We start from the raw sequence: 23,893 nt of genomic DNA, 5'->3' as shown, positions 1-23,893 counted from the left end.
AGAATTACAGTAGGAGACTTCAAGAAACCACTTTCGGTGAAGGACAGAACATCCAGAAAGAAGCTCAATAGAGACATGGAAGATCTAAATGCCATGATCAACCAACTTGACCTCACAGACATATATAGAGCACCCCACCAAACTGCAGCCAAATATACTTTCTTTTCTAGTGCACATGGAACATTTTCTATAATAGACCACATAATAGGTCATAAAGCAAGCCTTAGCAGAATCCAAAACATTCAAATATTACAAAGCATCTTCTCTGACCAGAAGGCCATAAAAGTAGAAATCAGTAACAGGAAAAGCAGGGAAAAGAAATCAAACACTTGGAAATTGAACAACACCCTGCTCAAAAAAGACTGGGTCATAGAAGACATTAAGGATGGAATAAAGAAATTCAGAGAATCCAAGGAGAATGAAAACACTTCCTATCAGAACACTTGGGACACAGCAAAAGCAGTACTCAGAGGGCAATTTATATCAATAAATGCACACATACAAAAAGAAAAAAGGGTCAAAATCAAAGAATTATCCCTACAACTTGAACAAATAGAAAAAGAGCAAGAAAAGAAACCCTCAGGCACCAGAAAGAAAACAAACAATAAAAATCAGAGCAGAACTAAATGAAATAGAAAATAGAAAAACAATTAAAAGAATTAACAAGACCAAAAGCTGGTTCTTTGAAAAAATTAACAAAATTGGCAAACCATTGGCCAAACTGACAAAAACAGGAGAGGAAGCAAATAATCTGAATAGAAAATGAGATGGGTGGTATTACAACAGACCTGACTGAAAAGAATCATATCAGATTACTATAAAAAATTGTGTTCTAACAAATTTGAAAGCCTAGAGGAAATGGATGAATTTCTAGAAACACTACCTACCTAAACCAACACAAACAAAGGTAGAACAACTAAATAAACCCGTAACAAAAGAAGAGATTGAAAAGGTAAAAAAAAAAAACCAAAAAAACCCTGCCCCAACAGGTTCATTGCAGGTTCTACCAAACTTTCAGAAAAGAGTTAACACCACTATTATTAAAGGTATCTCAGAGCATAGAAAAGGACGGAATACTGCCAAACTCATTCTATGAAGCCAGCATACCCCTGATACCAAAACCAGGTAAAGACACCACAAAAAAAGAAAAGTACAGACCTATATCCCTCATGAATTTAGATGCAAAAATCCTCAACAAAATTCTAGCCAACAGAATTCAACAGCATGTAAAAAAAAAAAAAAAAAATTCACCATGACCACATGGGATTCATACCAGGAATGCAGGGGTGGTTCAACATTAGAAAAGCAATTAATGTAATTCACCATATCAACAAAAGACAAGAACCACAGACCTTATCAATTGATGCAGAAAAGGCATTTGACAAAGTTCAACACCCATTCATGACAAAAACTCTCAGTCAAATAGGAATAGAAGGAAAATTCCTCAACATAATAAAGGGCATTTATACAAAGCCAACAGTCAACATCATGCTGATTAGAGTCTGAAAGCATTCCCCTTGAGATCGGGAACCAGACGAGGATGCCCTTTTATCACCACTCTTACTCAACATTGTGCTGGAGGTCCTAGTCAGAGCAATTAGGCTAGATAAAGAAATAAAGGGCATCCAGATTGGTAAGGAAGAAGTAAAAGTATCTCTATTGGCAGATGACATGATCTTATACACAGAAAACCCTAAGGAAAACTAATAGAAGAGTTCTGCAGAGTCTCAGGATGTAAGATAAATATACAAAAATCACTTGGATTCCTCTACACCAACAAAAAGAACATCAAAGAGGAAATCACCAAATCAATACCATTTACAGTAGCCCCCAAGAAGATAAAATACTTAAGAACAAATCTTACCAGGGACGTAAAATACCTATACGAAGAAAAGTACAAGCACTACTGCAAGAAACCAAAGGAGACCTATGCGAAGTAGAAAAACATACTTTGCTCATGGATAGGAAGACTTAACATTGTAAAAATGTCTATTGTACCAAAAGCCATCCATGGATACAATGCAATTCCGATCCAAATTCCAATGACATTTTTTAGTAAGATGGAGAAACAAATCACCAACTTCATATGAAAGGGAAAGAGGCCCTTGATAAGTAAAGCATTACTGAAAAAGAAGAACAAAGTAGGAGGCCTCACTTTACTTCATTTTAGAACCTATTATACCACCACAGTAGTCAAAACAGCCTGGTACTGCTATAACAACAGATACGTAGACCAATGGAACAGAATTGAGAATCCAGACATAAATCCATCCACATATGAGCAGCTGATATTTGACAAAGGGCCAAGGTGAGTTAAATGGGGAACAGACATTCTCTTTAATAAATGGTGCCAGTATAACTGGATATCCATCTGCAAAAAATGAAACAAGACCCATACCTCACACCATGCACAAAAACTAACTCAAAATGGATCAAAGACCTAAATATAAAACCTAAAATGATAAAAATCTTGGAAGAAAAAATAGGGTCAATGCTAGGAGCCCTCATACACAGCATAAACAGTATACAAAACATTACTAACAATGCAGAAGCGAAACTAGGTAACTGGAGGCTCCTAAAAATTGAACTCCTATACTCATCCAAAGACTTCGCCAAAACAGTAAAAAGATTACCTACAGACTGGGAAAAAGTTTTTAGCTATGATATTTCTGATCAGCGTCTGATCTCTAAAATCTACATGATACTGCAAAATCTCAACTATAAAAAGACAAACCAATTAAAAAATGGGCAAAGGACATAAACAGGTGCCTCACTAAAGAAGACATTCAGGTAGCTAACATATGCATGAGGAAATGCTCATGACAATTAGCCATTAACCCAAACCCAGCCATTAGAAACATGCAAATCAAAACTACAGTGAGATTCCATCTCACTCCAACAAGGCTGGCATTAATCCAAAGAACACGAAATAATAAATACTGGAGAGGTTGTGGAGAGACTGGAACACTTATTCTCTGCTGGTGGAATTGTAAAATGGTACAATCACTTTGGAAATCAATTTGGCGCGTCCTTATAAAGCTAGAAATGGAACTACCATATGATCCAGCAATCCCACTCCTTGGAACATGTCCTAGAGAAATAAGAGCCTTTACACGAACAGATATATGCACACCCATGTTCACTGCAGCACTGTTTACAATAGCGAAAAGATGGAAGCAACCAAGATGCCCATCAGCAGATGAATGGATAAATAAATTATAGTATGGTACATTCACACAATGGAATACTACGCATCAATAAAGAGCAATGATGAATCTGTGAAACATTTCGTAACATGGAGGAATCTGGAAGGCATTATGCTGAGTGAAATTAGTTGCAAAAAGATAAATATTATATGAGACCACTATTTTAAGAACTTGAGAAATAGTTTAAACAGAGAAGAGAATATTCCTTGATGGTTACAAGAGTGAGGAGGGAGGGTGGGAGAAGGGTATTCACTAATTAGACAGTAAACAAGAATTATCTTAAGTGAAGGGAAAGATAACACACAATACAGGAGATGTCAGCCCAACTGGACTAAGCCAAAAGCAAAGACGTTTCCTGAATAAACTGAATGCTTTGAAGGCCAGTGTAGGAGGGGGAGGGGTTTGGGGACCATGGTTTTGGGGGACATCTAGGTCAGTTGGCATAATAAAATCTATTAAGAAAACATTCTGCATCCCAGTTTGGAGAGTGGCATCTGAGGTCTTAAACTCTAGCAAACGGCCATCTAAGATGCATCAATTGGTCTCAACCCACCTGGAGCAAGGGAGAATGAAGAACACTAAAGACACAAGGTAATTATGAGTCCAGGAGACAGAAAGGGCCACATAAACCAGAGACTACATAAGCCTGTGACCAGAACAACTAGATGGTGTCTGGCTACAACCGATGACTGCCTACACAGGGAACACAACAGAGAACCCCTGAAGGAACAGGAGAGCAGTGGGATGCAGACCTCAAGTTCTCATAAAAAGACCAGACTTAATGTCTGACTGAGACTAGAAGGACTCCGGAGTTCATGGTTCCCAGACCTTCTGTTAGCCCAAGACAGGAACCATTCCCAAAGCCAACTCTTCAGACAGGGATTGGACTGGGCTATGGGCTAGAAAATGATACTGGTGAGGAGTGAGCTTCTGGGATCAAGTAGACACATGAGACTATGTGGGCAGCTCCTGTCTGGCGGGGAGATGAGAGGGCCAGAGGCTGGCCAAATGGACATGAAAATAGAGAGTGGAGAGGAGTGTGCTGTCTCATTAGGGGAAGAGCAACTAGGAGTACATAGCAAGGTGTATACAAATTTTTCTATGAGAGACTGATTTGATTTGTAAACTTTCACTTAAAGCACAATAAAAAAAAAAAAAAAATCAAGCACTTCTATGCTGTTTCCTTAGCAATGCTATATCCTATTTTAATGTTATTAATTCCTCTTTATTATCTGATACTGTCATTTTTTTCCTCTGGTATCCTTCCTCCTTCTCCCTCACGAAAACCATTTTTCATCCACAGTCCTAAGAAATGTGGTAATTCTTTGTAGTAATAGTCATAATACATTATTCGTTTCACATGAGTTTTATTTCCATCATTACATCTTCATTATACTTCTGTAAGGTAAGTATTAGAAAGATTACATCACTTGTCCCAAGGTACTAAAAGAATAAATGGGAAGACGAACAGCATAAAATAATCACAATGAATAATGTTAACAGGACCCAACTAGCAACAAACAAACAAAAAATATCTGGCAAAATAACTAGTCAGGGTTCTTAGCTGCAAGCACAGAAATCTTCACAAGCTGATTAAGCAGAATGAGTATTAAATCCTTTTGGGTTTCTCATAGAATTGCCAGAAGGCTGGAGAATGAGTTTTGGGAAAGGAGCAGAAGATAAAGGGTGAGTGAGTGACAAGTGAGAATCAACCATATCACAGAATCCAGTTAGGACAGCAGTTCAACATTGCCACTGAACTGCTACAGATGCCACCGGATGCTGTTATTGAAGTGCTGGCCCCAAAACAGACTGCTATCGTAAATATGGGCCACTGTTGCTGCCATGACTACTGTCACTTCAACTATTCTCCTTTTTCCTTGCTTCTTTGGAGATTAACTTCAAATTAGAACGCTTGGGTGGGTACATCTGTTTGGTGGAGTTCAAGTATATTCCTGAGCCTTGGCTTCTTGGGAGCAGGGCGAACAGGGATCTGGGTTTTTCAGCTTATAAAGGCAGGGAGTGGGGAAGGGTATTCTCCACATTACGACTCTTAACGGAGGAAGTTCAAATGCTGTACTGCTCCCCCAAATCACGTTATCTATCACCTCAGAACGCACACTAGAATCTTCTACTGATTACAGATAGTATAGTCTATGGATCAGTAGTAAGACTCAGTACCATAAAGTTAAAAGGTCACAAATCGCTTAGGATCTCACCTGCCAACTGCATAAAAACTGAATTAAATGCTTTTGTCTTAATATTCAACTCCTTAACGATAAACACTGCTGAAAATAACAAAAGGACTCAATCGCAGTCATTCCTCCCCAATGAACTTTATATAGTTGCTAGAACCATTTTATAATAGGGAGCCCTGGTGGTGCAGTGGTTAAGAGCTACAGCTGCTATCCAAAAGGTCCGCAGTTCCAATCTGTCAGCTGCTCCTTGAAAGCCCCCAGTTCTACTTTGTCTTACAGTGTCGCTATGAGTCAGAATAATATAGATTACCAGATCTCCCTGATTAAGAGTATTTAAAATGTTCTAAACGTGAATTATTTCAGAGTACTATTAGATATCACGTTTTCAATGCAAAGTACAATTTAAAAAGTTACTCTTTATGTGACAGTAGCAACTAATAAAAAACATAAATAGATTCCAGTCTCTGGCTCCTGCTAAAATTATAGGCAAACAAATTGAACAACCCTCCAGAAAACGATGGGTTGTTCATTTTACACTTAATTAGAAAAACTTGGACAATACCACAGCCTTGTTTTAATATCTATGGAGAATTCAATACCAATTAGGCATGCAATTGGAATTACCACAGAATTACAAGGGGATTTCTATTCATATCTAATTATCCATAAAAATTAAAATGCAGTAAGTAGTAGGCATCCTATGAGTCAAATAAGTTTAAACAGCTTATCTTTTGTTGTTTTAAAGTGACATGAGAGTAAAATTAGGTAACATTCATTTTTATCCTTATACTGATTCAAAGTAATTTGAGAAAAAAACTAGTATTTACTCTCCAATCCTTTTCACAATTCTCAGTAATATATAAATGTGAAAACACTTTGTAAACTGTAAACAAGATCGTGAATATTAATCACTATTATAAACTACTTATGAATTTATGGCATAGATTTTTTTCCTCCAGAAACCAGAAATGTTTAAACTTCCTAAAGTGGGAGTTTAAACCCAGAGTTTAGGTGGGTGATAAAAGAATAGAAATTCAGATAAGATATCTTTTGAGTTTGCCTTTAACAGATGCAGAAGAAAACTATAATCCATTTGATGTATACAGGTATGAGAAAGATCACTCAAGAAGCAGCTATAAAATATGTCTCAAAATTAGAGGCAGGAATCCCACTTTGAAATGTGGCGTCTGGGGTCCTAAATGCTAACAAGCGGCCATCTAAGATGCATCAATTGGTCTCAACCCACCTGGAGCAAAGGAAAATGAAGAACACCAAGGTCACACGACAACTAAGAACCCAAGAGACAGAAAGGGCCACATGAACCAGAGACCTACATCATCCTGAGACCAGAAGAACTAGTTGGTGCCTGGCCACAATCGATGACTGCCCTGTCAGGGAGCACAACAGAGAACTCCTGAGGGAGCAGGAGATCAGTGGGATGCAGACCCCAAATTCTCATAAAATGACCATACTTAATGGTCTGACTGAGACTAGAGGAATCCTGGCAGGAATGCTCCCCAGACCTTCTGTTGGCACAGGACAGGAACCATCCCCAAAGACAACTCATCAGACATGAAAAGGACTGGTCAGCGGTGGGGAGAGAGATGCTGATGAAGAGTGAGCTAATTATATCAGGTGGACACTTGAGAGTGTGTTGGCAGCTTTTGTCTGGAGGGGGGATGGGAGGATAGAGAGAGAGGGAAGCTGGCAAAATTGGCACGAAACGAGAGACTGAAAGGGCTGACTCAATAAGGGGAGAGCAAGTGGGAGAAGGGAGTAAGATGTCTGTAAACTTACATGTGACAGACTGATTGGATTTGTAAATGTTCACTTGAAGCTTAATAAAAGTTAATTAAAAAAAAAAAAATTAGAGGCAGAAAAACCAGAAGTGAAACCATTCCCTAAGCCCACTTTTCAGACAAAGATTAGACAGACCTATAAAGCAAAAAATTACACTCTTAAGGACCGTGCTTCTTAGTTCAATCAAATATACAAGACCATATGGGCAACTCCTGTCCAAAAGCAAGAGCAGGAAGCGACAGAAGACACTGAACGAACGGACACAGGGAACCCGGGGCGGAAAGAGGGAAAGTGCTGTCGCATTGTGGGGATTGCAACCAATGTCACAAAACAATATGTATATAAATTTTTGAATGAGAAATTAAAAAAAAAATCAGAGGCATAATTTTCATTTTACTCAAGTTTTCTGTATTAAAGAAGGGAATACGCAGGAGGGAAGGAACACTGTAACTGACTGAAATCAGAGAAAGCCAAGTCAACTTTGGCATTTCTAACTTTAGTCACTTATAAAGAACTCTTGCAACCCAAAAGAGCTCATCACATAATAGCTAAAGTATAAAACCAGACAGTATTGCATTAAAAGGTCGGCAGTTTGAATCCACCAGGCACTCCTTGGAAACCCTATGGGGCAGTTCTACTCTGTCCTATTAAGGTCGCTATGAGTTGGAATCGACTCGATGGCAGATTTTTTGTTTTATACCCCATTAAAAAAACAAAACAAAAACAACAAAACCCACTGCTGTGGAGTCAATTTGGACTTATAGCGACCCTAACAAAACTAAATAACAAAGGGGGTGGTGGTAGTCTTAAAAGCAGTCAAAAGAAAACAGGATAAATCACTTAAAAAAACAAACAAACAGCTGCATTGACAGTTGATTTTTTATCAGTAGCAATAAAAATCAGAAGATGGTAGAATGATAAATGAGAGAAAATAATGGACAGCAACTGGTTTGGGTTTCTGTTTTTTTTTTTTTTTTTAAATAAGTATACCAATATTTTCATACCATTGAAAACATCCTTTATGAAAGAGGGTTAAATAAAAACATTTTAAAGACAAACTAAAACTGAAAGCACTTGGCCCCAGGTAACCCTCAGTAAAGGGCACTGTAAAGGATGTACTACAGGTAGATTCTTGCATAGGAGATGTAAGAACCACCATCATTCACCACCTTGTGAGGTTAAAAAAAATAGACGGATGGATAGATAAAACACAGGACAACAATAGCTAAAGCAGAGATGTAAGAGGGAATGTGAGTCAAATTATTCTAAGGTTCTGGTTCTGTTCAGTAGGAGGCAAAGGTATTATTTAATTCAGACCTTTTTTTCTAGGGGTAACTACTTAACAGAAACCAAGGGCATAACTTCTAAATAAGTACAGGAAAAGAAACGGAAAGATAAACTCAATCCCAAAGAATGGATGTTGAGCATACTAACTTTCTGGCTTTCTTCTTTTCTATTATATGTATTTATGACAATACTTTTTTTTTTTAATTGCTATGGCTGTATCTTATTATTTTCCTTATTGCTCAGTTCAAAATATTTTCTAATTTCTATTATGATTTTTTCTTTGACCCATACTTAGAAGCACAATTTCATAATTTTCAAACATGGGAATTTTATAGTTATCTTTTTGTTGCTGACTTCTACCTTAGATACATTGTGGTCAGAGAATGTGGTACTATGATTTAAAATTTGCTGAGACTTATTTTATGATCTAGTATAGAAGCTGGTAAACTACAGCCAAAAGTCAGGGAAATCTAGCCCACAGCCTGATTTTGCACCAGCAAGCTAGAATGGTACTTAAAAGTTTAAAGCATTGTTTAAAAAAAAAAATGTTCAACCTCATTAGTGTTCAAGGAAATGGATTAAAAACACTGCATAAATTTATTCTCTGCCAAAATGCTTGCTATTAGCTACAATTATTCAAATTTATTCAAAATTTTTGTTAACAACTACAAAACAGAATATGTGATAGAGACCATATGTGGCCAGCAAAGCCAAAAATATTTACTATTTGGTCCTCTACCAAAAAAGCCTACCGACCTCTGGCCTAATACATGATCAGTTTAAAAAAAAAAAAAAAATTGTTTCATCAGTGCTTGAAAACAATATTCTGCACTGCTGAGTATATGTCCTTTAGATAGTTTGCTAATTTTGTTGTTCAAATTTTCTATATCACTATTGATTTTTTTTTTTTTTTGCTTGTTCTATCAATCATTGAGAGAGGTGTACAAAAATGTCCCACTGTAACTATAGATTTGCCAATTTCTCCTGGTAGTTCTGCCAACTTCTGCTTACTTTTTTTGAGCCTACATTACTAAGCACACATGAATTTAAGATTGTTGTGTATCTCTCTGTGAACTGAATCTGTTATCATTATGAAGTGACTTTTTTTCTTAACTCTCACCTAATGCTTTCTGTTTCAAAGCCTATTTTATTTATCTTAAATAATCAACGCCAGTTTTCTTTTGGTTAGAAAGTGCCTGATATATCTGTTTCTGTCTTTTTTAGTTTTTAGCTATCTGCCTGGAGATCTCAGTAAGTACAGCAAAGCAAGAAAAAAATAAAAGAAATAAGGATTGAAAGGAAAACAAACTCATATTTGCAGCTGATAAGTAGTAAGATCAATTACAAAACTAAGTAACTGAAAAAATAATGCTATTTATAATAGCATAAAAATAAGAAGCACCTAGAAATACTCCCAACAAAAACTATATAAGACTTTGATGGAGAAAACTACAAACTTTGGAAGAAACTGAAAACCTACCTAAATGAATGAACAGACATGTTAGTTCAAAACTGATTTACAGACTGAACGCAATCCCAATCAAAATCTTGACTGAGTTTTAGCAGAATTTTACATGTTAATCCTAAAGTCGTATACAGACTTACAGAGGCCAAGAATAGCCAAGACATTCTGGAAAGACAACAAAAAGGGGAAGGAAACTTGCCCTACTAGATGTCAAGTCATATTATAAGAAATGTTCACAGCTTACAGAAAAATTAATTCCATGTGGATTAATGACCTAAATGGGAAAGCAAATTGGAAGATAAAACGGGGGAATGTTTTCATGATTTTGGGATAAGGAAGGGTTTTTCAAGCAAGAAACAGAAAACAATCCATAAAGGAATAATTTGATAAAACTAAATAAGGAAACCCTGGTGGCATAGTGGTTAAGTGCTATGGCTGCTAGCCAAAGGGTCAGCAGTTCAAATCCACCAGGCCCTCCTTGGAAACTCTATGGGGCAGTTCTACTCTGTCCTATAGGGTCGCTATGAGTCGGAATCGACTCGGCGGCACTGGGTTTGGTTTTTTTTGGTTTAGGCTAAATAAACAGCTTCTGTTTATCAAGACACTGAAAAGACAGTAACAAGACAAGTCACAAACTGGAAAAGATTCTTGCAACACACACTATTGACAAAGAATTGTATTCAGAATATATAAAGATCTACAAACCAAAAGGAAAAAGAAAATCCAGTAGTCACTTCTAAAAGAAAAAAAAAAAACTAATAAACCAAACCTGCGGCCATCGAGTTGACTCCAACTCATAGCGATGCTACAGAACAGAGTAGAACTGCCCCATAAGGTATCCAAGGCTGTAATCTTTCTGGAAGCAGATTGCCACATCTTCCCGCGGAATGGTTGGTAGGCTCCAACCTCTGACTTTTTGGTTAACAGCCAAGCACTTAACCATTGTGCCACCAGGACTCCTTCCACGTGACTAACATATACATGAAAAGGTGCTCATCCTCATTAGTGTCCAGGGAAATGGATCAAAATAATGCATAAATGTATTTTCTGCTGAAATGATGGCTATTAGCTACCAATTATTCAAATACAGATGAACATATTTGCAGGCTTTACATCTGCTCCCTTGGTCATTTTCCTATCATTACATTCCGATCATCACGCTAAAAAGTTTGTGTGTGTGTGTTGGTTCACAAATCAGCAATGCCCCTTATTTTCTCACCAGAGAACTCAGGCCCCTAGGGAGTTAATATAAAACTGCCAAGCGTTTCAAAAGGAATGGGTTCTAGTTTCAGCTCTGTTTCTAATGAAACTTGGGCAACTTACACAACCTGTCCTTCTGAATTTTCTTCTTTACAACAAAAAGTGATTGAACTAAGTGAGCTCTAGAGACCCTCCCAATTCTAAAATTCTAATTTTAGAATGTGCATGTTTTTACAAGATCTTTTTTTTTTTCACTTATTCTTTTATTCATTCTTTCACCAAAAAAATTTCCCTTAACCTTGGGTATGTGGAGACATGAAAATTAATATACCCACCAATCTCTGGTCCCCAGGGTCTCACAGTGCAGCAAAAGAAAAAAAGTTAACAAATCACAGTGATGTGGGAAGTGCTACAACTGAGGTATGAAAAAGGGACTATGGTAGACAGAAAAGGAAACATGAACACTGAGACTCCAAGGGCAGTATAGAGTGCAGAAGGGGGAAACATAAGGCAATGGAATTCCAGTCAGAGAGACTGCTGTTGTTAGGTGCCATTGAGTCAGTTCTGACTCACTGCAACCCTATGTACAACAGAACAAAACACTGCCCAGTCCTGCACCAACCCCACAATTGTTGTTATACTTAAACGCATTGCTGCAGCCATTGTGTCAATCCATTTCACTGGGGGTCTTCCTCTTTTTCACTGACCCTCTACTCCTTCTTCAGTCTTCCTTATTCATTGTCCAGCCTTCACATGCACAGGAAGCCACTGAAAACACCATGGCTTGGGTCAGGCACACATTAGTCTTCAAGGTGACATCTTTGCTTTTCAACACTTTAAAGATGTCTTTTGCAGCAGATTTGCCCAATACAATGTGTCTTTTGATTTCTTGACTGTTGCTTCCATGGGTGTTCACTGTGGATCCAAGGAAAATGAAATCCTTGACAGCTTCAATCTTATCTCCATTTATCATGATGTTGCTCATTGGTCCAGTTGTGAGGATTTTTGTTTTATGTTGAGGTGTACTCCACACTGAAGGCTGTGGTCTTTGATCTTCATCAGTAAGTGCTTCAAATTCTCTTTATTTTCAGGAAGGAAGGTTGTGTCATCTGCATAACACACATTGTTAATGAGTCTTCTTCCAATCCTGATGCCTCGTTCTTCATACAGTCCAGCTTCTCAGATTATTTGCTCAGCATACAGATTGAATAGGTACGGTAAAAGTCTACAACCCTGATGCACACCTTTCCTGACTTTAAACCACGCAGCATCCCCTTGTTCTGTTCGAATGACTGTCTCTTGATCTATGTACAGATTCCCCATGAGCACGATTAAGGGTTCTGGAATTCCCATTTTTCACAGTGTTATGCATAACTTATGATCCACATAGTGCAATGCCTTTGCACAGTCAATAAAACACAGGTAACATCCTTTTGGTATTCTCTGCTTTCAGCCAGGATCCATCTCACATCAGCAATGACATCCCTGGTTCTGTATCCTCTTCTGAATTTGGCTTGAATTTCTGGTAGTTCCCTGTCAATATACCGCTGCAGCTGCTTTTGAATGTTCTTCAGCAAAATTTTACTTGCGTGTGATATTAATAATATTGTTCAACAATTTCTGCATTTGGTGGGATCACCTTTCTTGGGAATAGGCATAAATATGGCAGAGAGACTAGCATGGGCAAAATCTTGAGGAGGGTGGGAGAAAAGAAAATTAGGCTTTTGGGGCTTTGTAAAGAGTTCAGCATGAAGCATGGCAGGTTTCATATGCTACGTAAGGAACTTGATTTTACCCAGTAGGCAAACATGGTGGCTATTGGGGAGGGATGAAACTGAAATTTAGGAAGATCACTCTGGGTGCACTGTGGAGCAAGGAATGTGAAGGAGGAAATAGAAAGGCAAGTTATGAGTTTATTATAATTGACCTGAAGGGGAATGATAAGAATCTAAACTGAAGAGTGGCATCAGAAAAGAGATTTGGTAAATACTAATGAATTATGCTGACTAAAAAGTTGGCGGTTTGAACCTACTCAGCAGCTCCGTGGGCGCAAAGACCTGGCACTCCGCTTCTGTAAAGATTACGGCTTAGGTCACATAGGATTGCCATGAGTTGGAATCCACTCAACAGTACAAAACATCAACAAATGAGTTACAATGGCCAGGTCCCACGATTCAAAAGTAGCGCTGAGAGAAAGAAAAGTAAAAAATAACTCCTGGGAGAAATGAAGATCATATGAAGTGAGAGTAGAAAATTAATGAAGCAGAAATGTTAGAATCCGCTGAATGATGAGCTTCAGGGGTTGAGGAAGAAAAGGATTACGGCTCTGTTCCTGGTTTGGACCCATGGGTGGGTTGTAAGGTCAGTAGTCAAAAAGGGAAAACAGGAAAAGAGTAGATTTTGATGAAAAGAAAATGTGTTAATATTTGAGCACATTGAATCTGAGGCGCCTGACAGCCATCCCGGGAGAGATGTTTAGTAAGATTCAGCCAAAATCTAAGGCACGGAATGCTTATGTAACTTATGCAAGGTTACTATTTGGTAATTGCTAGAGACAGGATTTGAATCCTAGCAGTCTTGATGCCACCACAACCCACGTTAACCACTTTATAGCGTTCATCTGTAAGTCATCAGAGTATAGAGACAGAGGCTGAAATCATGGAACAGTAGGTGGAGTGCAAAAGGAACTAAGGACGGAGCCTGGGGAAACTCCAATATTGAAAGGGGAGACAGGTCAGTGGCCCTGAAGACTGAGGTTGGCCCCATGGAAGCCAAAAGGAGAAAAACTTACAAGAATGATGAACTATTATTTAAGAGTCACCTGATGCAGCCAGGTGACAGAATTTGACAATTACAAGGCTTCTGATTCTAGATTACTCAAGGACAGTAGTTTCCCGAGAGGCTAGGGCCAGACTCTGATTGAAAAGAAAATGAGATGAAGTGAAGAGAGGGAGTGCAGCTCCCTCTTCCAAAAAGCTAAGCTGTTGAAGGAATGTCACCTCAGGAGGTTGCCGGAGGAGTATGAGTTTAGCGAGTGTTGTTTTGTTTTAGATAGAAGAGCTTTAAGCATTCTTTCATGCCAGATGTTCATTAATAAAAAATAAAATTCATAAATGGCTTACTAAAACCCTGTAAAAGACTTACTATATTGGTTTGAAACATCTTAAATACAAAGGAATTTTTGCACACTGCCTTCCCTTTCTATATCTTGAGCTTCTGATCACCCCATCAGGCTCTACTGGGTCCACATTGATGGATGTTTTCACCAGACTCCCACCACATGGGTCTTTCTTCTGTTCTTCATACATGCCAAGCTCTTTGCCATCTCAAGGCTTGCCATCCCCTTTGCCTGGAAGCTCTTGTCTTAGCTTGTACATAGCTGGCTTCTTGTCTTTCTTCAGGTCCAATCTTTTGAGAGAGACCTTCCCTGACCAACCTATCTCAAGGCATATTCCTATCTTATTTTCTACCATAGTACTGCATGGTTTCTCTTCTGAGTCCAATCTATAACCACTTCATTTGCTCATTTTTTATTGTGTCTCTCCCACTAGAATGTATGGATCATGATGGCAAGGATGTCTGGCTTGTTCACCTGAGTCTTCAGTCCTTAATACAGTTCCTGGCAAATAACAACGTGCTCAGTAAATATGTTGAATAAACTTAATAACCGAACATCTCCCTCTATTACTTCTTCCATTGCGATCATGCACACTGTTTCTTAAATTCAAGGTCCTTTTCTAACATGTAATAACATACATAATAAAAAAAAAATACCTAATAATTACTGAACTCTCACTGGGTACCACGCACTGTGCTATTAGCTTTATTTGTATCGTTTCACTTAACCTTCAAAATAGTCCTCTCACATATGTAAGTGCTGTTACAATTACCTTCGCTGAACAGACAAGGAAACGGGAGGTTGCATAATTTGCCCAAATTCACGCATTTTAGTTTGGGCAGTTCTGATGTAGCTTTACTCATACTGAGATTGTACTTGCTCTATCTAGGCCACGTCCCAATCCATAAATTCAAATTTCACCGCTTCCCCCCACCCCACTTTCTCAACTGCTTTCTTAGGGCAGGAGATAAAGGCAGGAAACAGTGAAAAAAAATTCCAGTTCTCGATTTCTCTCCAGGAAGACGCATATAGGGAGAAGAAATCCAAGCGTTAGCAATTTCTCTTTCAGTAGTAAGGAAGCGGTAACTCCGGGCTTAAGGAGCCTTCGCGGCTGCCGGGTTTGGGACAAATCCCGCACCGCAGCAGCGGCCAAAGTGCTTACCTTAACTGCCACCTCCGGAGCCGAGTCCACCGCCACTGTCAGAGAGGGCTTGGCAGAAGGCGATTTAGTCAAGTGCATGAGGGAATCGGCGGCTGGCAGCGAACACCGTCCACCCTCACTGTCCGAGTCCGATTCGGACCCTGAACCCGAACCATAGGAAGCAGCCAAAGCTGCAATCGCAGCCGACATGACGGCAACAGATCTTCTGCCGAGACCAGGCCCCGGCGGAAGAAGTGGCACGCAGGTCCTGACAGATTACCATGGAACACATTATTTACCTCGTTTCGCTAAGAAATCATTTATAACATTTTAAAACAACAAATTAATTATTAGTATAATAACCACAGGAGAAATAAAAATTTGGAAACACTTATCTAGAGAAACAGAGACAATTAAATAACTTATAGCTTTCAGGACCTATTTGACTGACTCGGAGACTACCAGTTCCGAAACACCTTGAGGCCTCGAAGTCCTAACTCCCGGCGTGCCGCGCGGCAGGAAGTGGGAGAAGGTACAATGGGAAGTGTAGTTTGGAGTGAGGGGGCGGGGCGCGGAGGGCCGTCCTCTCTCGACCCCGCCCCTGAATAGATGGTTCATTCAATTGGCTATCATCTTCCCTCATTCCCTAGCCAAGCGCTGTTCTCTCCGTCCCCCTCCCCCAAACTGAGGATAGGGCAATACCATACATCCTCAGGAAAGAGGGGAATAGCGATTCTTACCCCCTAGTGATAGGTGAGTGGGCGGAGGCTGAGTTTCCCACAAGGGCTACACCTGGGCGCTGGAGACTGAAGAGGAACGTAAGTCTTAAGTTCGAAGACCTTTATGGGCGGGGAATAGTTCCTGGTGGGAAGGATGGAAGGTTAGATGGATGAGAGTCCAGCCGTCCCCCCTGCTTCTGGCGCGGGTCCCCTCGCCCGGTTGTGGAACGTCGCGCGCGGGGAGGGGGCGGGTGGGGGGGGCGGCGGCGGCGGCGGCGGCGGCGGCGGTTCGCGGTGTTGTTCGCTGGCGCGTCGGGCACACGTTGAGTCCGGCGACCGGCGGACGCCGTAGGCGGCAGTCCCTGTCCCTCTTAGCCTTAGCCGCTGCCGGGAGTGGGTTCCGCCCCAGAGCCCGACATTCCTGGGCGCTCCGGGTGGAGTCCAGGGAGCTCAGCGACTACCGTCGAAGCATGAAGAAGGGGTAAGCAAGAGCCCCCTTAAGATTTCACGGTGAGCGCGAGTCTCTCAGGAATTGCCCTTTTTTTTTTTTTTTAGAGGGTGGGGGTTTTGGGGGTTGCTAGTAGAGGAGCTCCTCAGCATTCGGAACAGAGAGAGGTGTGTGGGGATCTCTAGCCCCTCAAAGGTTACGGGGATGGGCGCGCCTGCCCCCTGCGATGGTCCCCACCCCCACTCGTGGGTTCCCGATCTCCCGCCGCCCACCCGCCCGCCGGGCTGGGTGCTGAGGGAGACGGCGGCGGGCGCTCCTGGGTCTCGGTTGCAGGGGCCGCCCTGGGGTGCTTTAGGTGAAGAGACTGCGGGTCTCACCTGAGGTGCCGTCGCCGGAGCTCCCCTGGCCACCTGCACCCACGGCCAGACCCCGTGCCTCCTAGCTTTGGGGAAGGCTGCAGCACTGGGTCGGGGAGAAGCCCCTGCTGCCTCTACGTTTCCGCTGCTCTGTAAAGCAAGCTTGTGCGTTTGCGTGTTTGTGCCGCTCGTCTGTGTCTAAAGACATAACGGTAAAGCGAGTGGGGGACCCTTTATTCGTTTGAAGAGGATGCGAAACGGGGCAGGCGCCTCGGCAGGGTGTACCTCGGGCAGAGTTAAGGAGCTGCTCGCTCAGCTCCGATGTCGGCAGGACTCGCCCATTGTGCCACCCAGATAATTATTCAACTATGCAGCATCCGTTGCACCTTTCCCATTTTTCTTTTCCCCTTGCTACAGCATGCCCCCTAGCTTCGGCGCCCTGACGCCTTCTCTTGCACTTGAGGAACTGAAATAATGATGAAAAGACAGCACATCTGACCTGAACATTCACGACCTGTCCTATAACCGATTAGTTAGTTAATCCCTAGCTACACTAGGTATTTTAACATGGCTCAGTTTAATCCTATCCCTTTCTATGTAAGATGTGCATTACAATATACTTTTTTTCTTTAGTGTTAGATTCACGTGCTGGTTAAATCTTATTTCTGTTCAGCAATTGATTTATTGCTTATTCAGTACGTCTTATTTAACGTACTTTATTTTGGATGTTAGGTAACTTCCATTTTCTAATTGTTGATAGCACTACATTTATCCTATTTACAAGTGCAGTATTTACGAACACATGAACTCTAACAGTTTTGTTGTATGCTCCAAGCTTCTTTTGGGAAAAGTTTTTTTTTTTTTTTAATTTGTCAAATTTGTGAATAAGGTATTTGATACACAATTTCTCTAATTTTGATTAAGAAAAGTTTTGTATTTTCAGTAGGAGGATATTTGATTGCTAATAGTTTCCAGTTGAATGAAAGGGAGGATTTAATATTTAAGATGGGATTTTAACTGCCGTATTGAACGTTCCCTAATTTACTTAATTTTTTTTTTATTCAATTCTTTTCTTTGGCAATGTCATGCATTTAATTACTTCTTACAGAATTTACCGTTATTTTTCTAACTTCTGTCTACAAGGATGGATAGGCTTCTTTTTATGTGATCTACCTGAAAGATGAAATATTTTTTGAAACTGTAAGAAACAACTGTTGGTTACTTGATGATTATGTTAAAAAAAATATACATGTTGTTATTTAAAGTTTTTCACTGCTCCAAAGTGAGTGTTTTTATTTTCTTAGTCCTCTTTTTCCAGCTTTCATTGTTTAATCTTGTTGAATTAATCCTTCACACTTCTGATAAAATGAAATTGTACATAGGTATTGCAGAGGCAGTTCTTTTAAGGTACAGTAAATTGTTTTTTGGCACTTGGAAGTGGCAAATGTATAATAAAACTTGATGGTGTAGGCTCAGGTTCTTGGTTAGGAAATGACCTTGCAATTTACAAAATGGACACCTTTGTGCCTTGGTTTCCTTACAGGTAAATGAAGATAATACTGATTTACATGACTAGATAGTGTGAATAAATTCAGTAAAGATGTTTTCATAATACATTTAAAGAATATTTGAATATTTTAGTTGATGACTAATGAAAATAGCTCAGTGTAAACTGCAATGAAAAATGTCATAATTTTCCTTCATACATTGGAATGCCTCATTTACGTTGAATTTTGCTTTGGAGAGGAATGGCTCTAAAATGAAGGGTGTTTCTCATCCATCAAGAGTTTTTTTAGGTTTACTGATCTATGTGAAAATAGTTAATATTAATGAAAAAATTATATGACTTGGTAATGAAACAAGTAAAACATTGAGTAAGTTTGTGAAAGATAAAATTTATAAAAAATCTTAAGATCTTTTTCATTGCAAATTTTTCAGGTTAGAAAATCCAGAATACGTAGTTGTGATCATTTGTAAGGTATGATATGGAGCTACTGTTTCTGTTATTCAGGTTTGTAAATAACCGTAGATTCAGAGACAATGTGTTAATATTGCATAAGGCTGTAACCATACATTTTACTTTATCATAAGAATACTTTATGAAATCCTTTCTCTTTGATTTTCATTACCACAGTAGACAGGAGTACTTTAAGATATCTTTTCTCAGTGTTTGGTTTTTATTACTATAGAAGATAGTAATTTTTGATTTGCTTATTGAAGAATTTAACTCAATTTTCATAGCAAAAACTACTATTAAAATACTACATTATAAGTACTTTTACCAAAAGTGTTTTCAGTTACCTAATGGGAAAACTTCACATAAATAAGACTATTAAAATGTGTCTTTAAAATTACTACTTGTAATTTCTTTTTTGTGAATTAATTTAGATTTATCAAACAAATTTTAATTTCTGGAACATCATATAGCTTTATCTCAGAGAAGAGAAGGGAAGAATGTATTTGGGGCTCTCTGAACTTCACTTACCTCTTCAGATATAGTTCATAATTACTTTACCCACACATTTTTAAAAATAGCACTAGATACTGAATAATGTAAAAATAGGCAACTTTCACTTGTGGAATGATATTAACAGTTTTATTCTCACCCCTTATATCTCACTTCATAAAAATGTACATTAATTTTTTTGTTTTACCCAAATTTGATCAATATAGAAATTTGTTTCTTTTTTGACTTATCTTATTTTCAAGCAATCTATTAATAAAAATATGTATGTTAATTAAATCCTGTGTTAAATGTCTGAATTGTTATTGGCTGCTGTTGAGTTGGTCCCCAACTGATCAATAGGGTTTCCATTGCCTGATTTTTGGAAGTAGATCACCAGGCCTTTCTTCCTAGTCTGCCTTAGTCTAGAAGCTCCACAAGCCTCCACTTATAGACTAGTGGTGGTTACAAATGAGGTGCATTGGCGGGGAATCAAATGTGTGTGGAAAGATCAGAATACTGGGAGAGAGGGATATGAAACACAGCCATGTTCGTCATATATGGTGGAGTATTTTGTAGCTTTTCGCTTCTTATTGGGAAGTTACTAATACTTAAGAATAGTGTATAACATGGTCTCCTAAGAGGAGAAGAAATAACAGTGCATGTTTACTATATGAGCAAGTCATCCATACATTTATTGTCTTATTTAATTGATATTGCAGTCCTGTGAGGATTTTGTGGAAGAAGGAGGTAAGTTATTTACTCTACCCAGCAGAGGCCCAGGTTCTTTGGGAACTGCTTACTCCTCTAATCCCCTTTTCTCAATGAGTTACTGCTAGAAGAGCCATTATTACTTAATTCTGTAGTTGGTTGATCTAGTAGCGATTATCACCTCTTCCATGCCAGACCAGTGATTCATCCCGCACATATTATTGAGCCGACTAGGTGTTGGAAGGATACATTGTAGAACAGAATAGAGGTCTTTATTGTCATGGAGTTAACAGTGTAGTAAGAGAGCCAGATGCTGAACAAATATACAAATTTATAATTAGTGAGTGTTATAAAGGAAAAGAGCAGGGAACCTAATTTACCTTGGGAGTCAGGGAAGGCTTCTTTGAGGAAATGCCAGGCTCCCATTTGAAACATTAGTGGAAGTTGTTGATAGCTGCCATTGAGTCAGCTCTTGACCCCCTATACAGCAGAACAAAACACTGCCTAATCATGTACCATTTCCATGATCAGTTGTGGTTTGGACCGTCATGATCCATAGGATTTTCATTGGCTGATTTTTTGGAAGTAGATTGCCAAGCCTTTCTCCCCACTTTGTCTTAATCTGGAACCTCCACTAAAACCTGTTCAACATTATGGCAACACGCAAGCCTTCACTGACAGATGGCTGGTGGCTGTGTGTGAGGTACATTGTCCAGGAATCAAACCTGGGTCTCACTCACAGCAGGTGATAAATAGCTGGATAGAAAGAGAAGAGTGCAAAGAACACACGTGAGACAATTTTGGGGTGGGAAAGAGCTTGGTAGGTTGAAGAAACTTAAGAGTAAATAAATAAATAAATAAGCCAGAGTAGATTAAGCATAGTGAGCAAGAGGGGTTTGTGAATCGATAGGAAGTTGTGGAGGTAAATAGGAACCGTACCATGCAGGGCCACATAAGTGTTGATGCAGTTAGTATTATGGATTTCATTTGAAGCGCATTGGGAAAGTCATGAAGGTTTTAATCAGGGTAATGCCCAGATCAGCTCTGTCTTTTAAAAAGATCAGTTTGGCTTGGAGGTAGCAAGCATGGAAGCAGGGAGAACAGCCACATTTCTGCCCATTTCTATAGTTTATTGGTCCAGTTCTGGATGCATATACTAAGCCAGACCACTCACAGCTTTTCCTGGGTCCTAAGTGCCCAGGGAGTTGAATAATTTGTTTTCTTTCCAGTGGCTAAAGCTGTAAAATTAAAAGCTCAGAAACTGTTCATGGCTTCGTTTCCTGCTGTGTGAACTAGGGGAGTACGGGCATCTGTCTGGGAGAAAGACTGAGTCCTGGGTGTATTCTGGTCCCTTTGTCCATGGTCCTGAGATTAGGTTCCAGGAAACACCTAATATCTTTGTAATTGTCATTTTTGCATAATCTAGTTGGGATGGTATTTCTGGCACTTGGCAACCAACCAAGAGAATCCTCTCATAGATTAAGTAATTTGTACAAGGTCATATGGCTGATAAATAAAGGTAGAGGCAACATTTGAAGCCAGGTATGTGTGATCTTAAAGTCCATTTTTTCTCCTACCCTATGCTGCCAAGGCACTAGTTCTTAAACAGCCTAAAGGAGTTCTAAGGAGGTAAATGTTTGGTGTGGTGACATGTATTGGATGATGCTGGCAGCAGAGTTTTTTGTTTCTTTTTGGTGTTTCTGACAGTGGTACAGATTTCTGCCATTCTTCCCTCCAGAGAACAGCTTGCCATATTTATTCCTATAAATTAATATTTTTATGTTGACTAATTGATGGAAAGAAAAAACTTACATGTTAGGACATGTATTAACTTGTTTGCTTCTTCTTTTAAAAAATACAAACTCTATATCATATTGGAAACCCTGGTGGTGTAGGGGTTAAGTGCTACAGCTGCTAACCAAAAGGTCGGCAGTTCGAATCCTCCAGGTGCTCCTTTGAAACTCTGTGGGGCAGTTCTGCTCTGTCCTGTAGGGTTGCTATGACTCGGAATCAACTCGACGGTAGTGGGTTGGGTTATATCATATTTTCACGTTATGGTACAAAAGTAAGCTTTTTGTTTTCCAGTCTTCCTAGTAGGGGCATCTATTGCTGTGTATCTGTCTTTTTTGATAAATTTTTGTAACATACATGTGCTAGGAGTCACATCAGAGAACTGTGGAAAGGTTGAGCAAAAAGGGAGGGAGAGGAGAAGCTTTTTCTGTTTTAGCAGGAGATGAAGACTAGCATTTTTTTTTTTAAACCAGAATAAAAGCTATGTGGTACATCACGATAACTAAAGAACTTCCATGTAAATTGGACCCATCTGTCTTCCTCTTGGAAACTCTCGTGGTGTAGTGGTTAAGTGCTATGGCTGTTAACCAAAAGGTTGGCAGTTCGAATCCGCCAGGTGCTCCTTGGAAACTCTATGGGGCAGTTCTACTCTGTCCTATAGGGTCGCTGTGAGTCGGAATCGACTCGACAGCACTGGGCTTGGCTTGGTCTTGATCTTCCTCTTGGAAACCCTGGTGGTGTAGTGGTTAAGTGCTGTGGCTGCTAACCAAAAGGTGGGCGGTTTGAATCCGCCAGGCGCTCCTTGGAAGCTCTGTGGGGCAGTTCTACTCTATCCTGTAGGGTCGCTATGAGTCGGAATCAACTCGATGGCAGTGGGTTTGGTTTGGTTTATCTTCCTCTTTGGAGCCCTGGTGGTGCAGTGCTTAAGAGCTACAGCTGCTAACCAAAAGGTAGGCAGTTTGAATCCACCAGCTGTTCCTTGGAAACCCTATGGGGCAGTTCTACTCTGGTTTGGTTATCCTCCTGTTTATGCAAATGAATAAAGAGAACTGAAGAATAGTGGAAAGAACCATGGACCAGGTATCCGAAGAGCTAAATTCTAGTTCTGACACAGTTGTTGAGTGCCTTTGTCCAAACGCAGGAGTAAGTAGAAACAAATATCTGAGCACTGGAGTACTGGCTTTATGGCAAGCGTAAGTGCTGTGAGGAGTCCCTGGGTGGCATAAACAGTTAAGTAGCTTGGCTTCTAACTGAAAGGTTGGCAGTTTGAGTCCACTCAGAGGTGTCTCGGAAGAAACGCCTTGCTGTCTCTTTCTTGGGGGGTACCAACTGTTGAAAATCCAATAGAGCACAGTTCTACTCTGACACATGCTAGGTCACTATGAGTTGAGATAGGCTCAGTGGCAACTGGTAAAGTACTAGGAACTTTACATGCTTTAATTTTTATAGTGTACGCAACACACAACAATCCTTTGACCGCCCATTTTTAGAGAAGAAAACTAGATTCAAAGAGCTTAAGTAAATTGCTCAGGTAATACAGTCAGAATTTGAACAAAAGCAGGCCTATTTTTACATGACTGCAAGCTAAGAATGATGTTTATGTTTTTAAAGAGTTAGAGGAAGAAGAATATCCAACAAAGACTATATGTGGCTCACAAAGCCTAAAATATTTATCTGGCCCTTTGCAGAAAAAAGTTTGCCAACCCCTGCTCCACTGCACTGTGGTGTTTCGTCATTCTGTAGAAGCTCCAACACCTGTTTTGCTTTACCTTTCAAGGCTGTTTAAGATTAAATGAAATAATAAATGTGAAAGTATGCTGAAAATACAAAATACTGTTTAAGAATAAAGGTTCATTGTTTATATTGTCAAATTACAAGAAGATGCCTTCAGAGCAGCTTGGACTTCTTCCTTCAGTACCATCAGTTCCTGATCATATGCCACCTCTTGAAATGGTTGAACATCGACTAATTCTTTTTGATATGATGACTCTGTGTATTCCTTCCATTTTC

General features: G+C 39.6%; 2 protein-coding genes across 2 annotated transcripts in view; one reads left to right on the top strand and one right to left on the bottom strand.

Moving 5' to 3' along the window:
- The window catches only part of CDC40 (cell division cycle 40), a 62,384-nt gene extending 46,718 nt beyond the window's left edge, over nucleotides 1-15,666 (bottom strand). The window contains exon 1 of the mRNA XM_049898713.1: nucleotides 15,437-15,666. Coding sequence (XP_049754670.1) covers nucleotides 15,437-15,625 — 189 coding nt within the window. The 5' untranslated portion in view covers nucleotides 15,626-15,666. The remainder of the gene's footprint in view (nucleotides 1-15,436) is intronic.
- Nucleotides 15,667-16,447: 781 nt separating this feature from the next.
- The window catches only part of WASF1 (WASP family member 1), a 96,726-nt gene continuing 89,280 nt past the window's right edge, over nucleotides 16,448-23,893 (top strand). Inside the window, exon 1 of the mRNA XM_049898704.1 lies at nucleotides 16,448-16,644. The gene's annotated coding sequence lies outside the window, so the exon portion shown is untranslated. The remainder of the gene's footprint in view (nucleotides 16,645-23,893) is intronic.

The sequence above is a fragment of the Elephas maximus genome, chromosome 1 (genome assembly GCF_024166365.1).
Source record: "Elephas maximus indicus isolate mEleMax1 chromosome 1, mEleMax1 primary haplotype, whole genome shotgun sequence".
In the NCBI taxonomy this organism is placed as follows: domain Eukaryota; kingdom Metazoa; phylum Chordata; class Mammalia; order Proboscidea; family Elephantidae; genus Elephas; species Elephas maximus.
The sequence above is the reverse complement of the archived record's forward strand: the minus strand, read 5'-3'. Positions and strand labels throughout refer to the sequence as shown.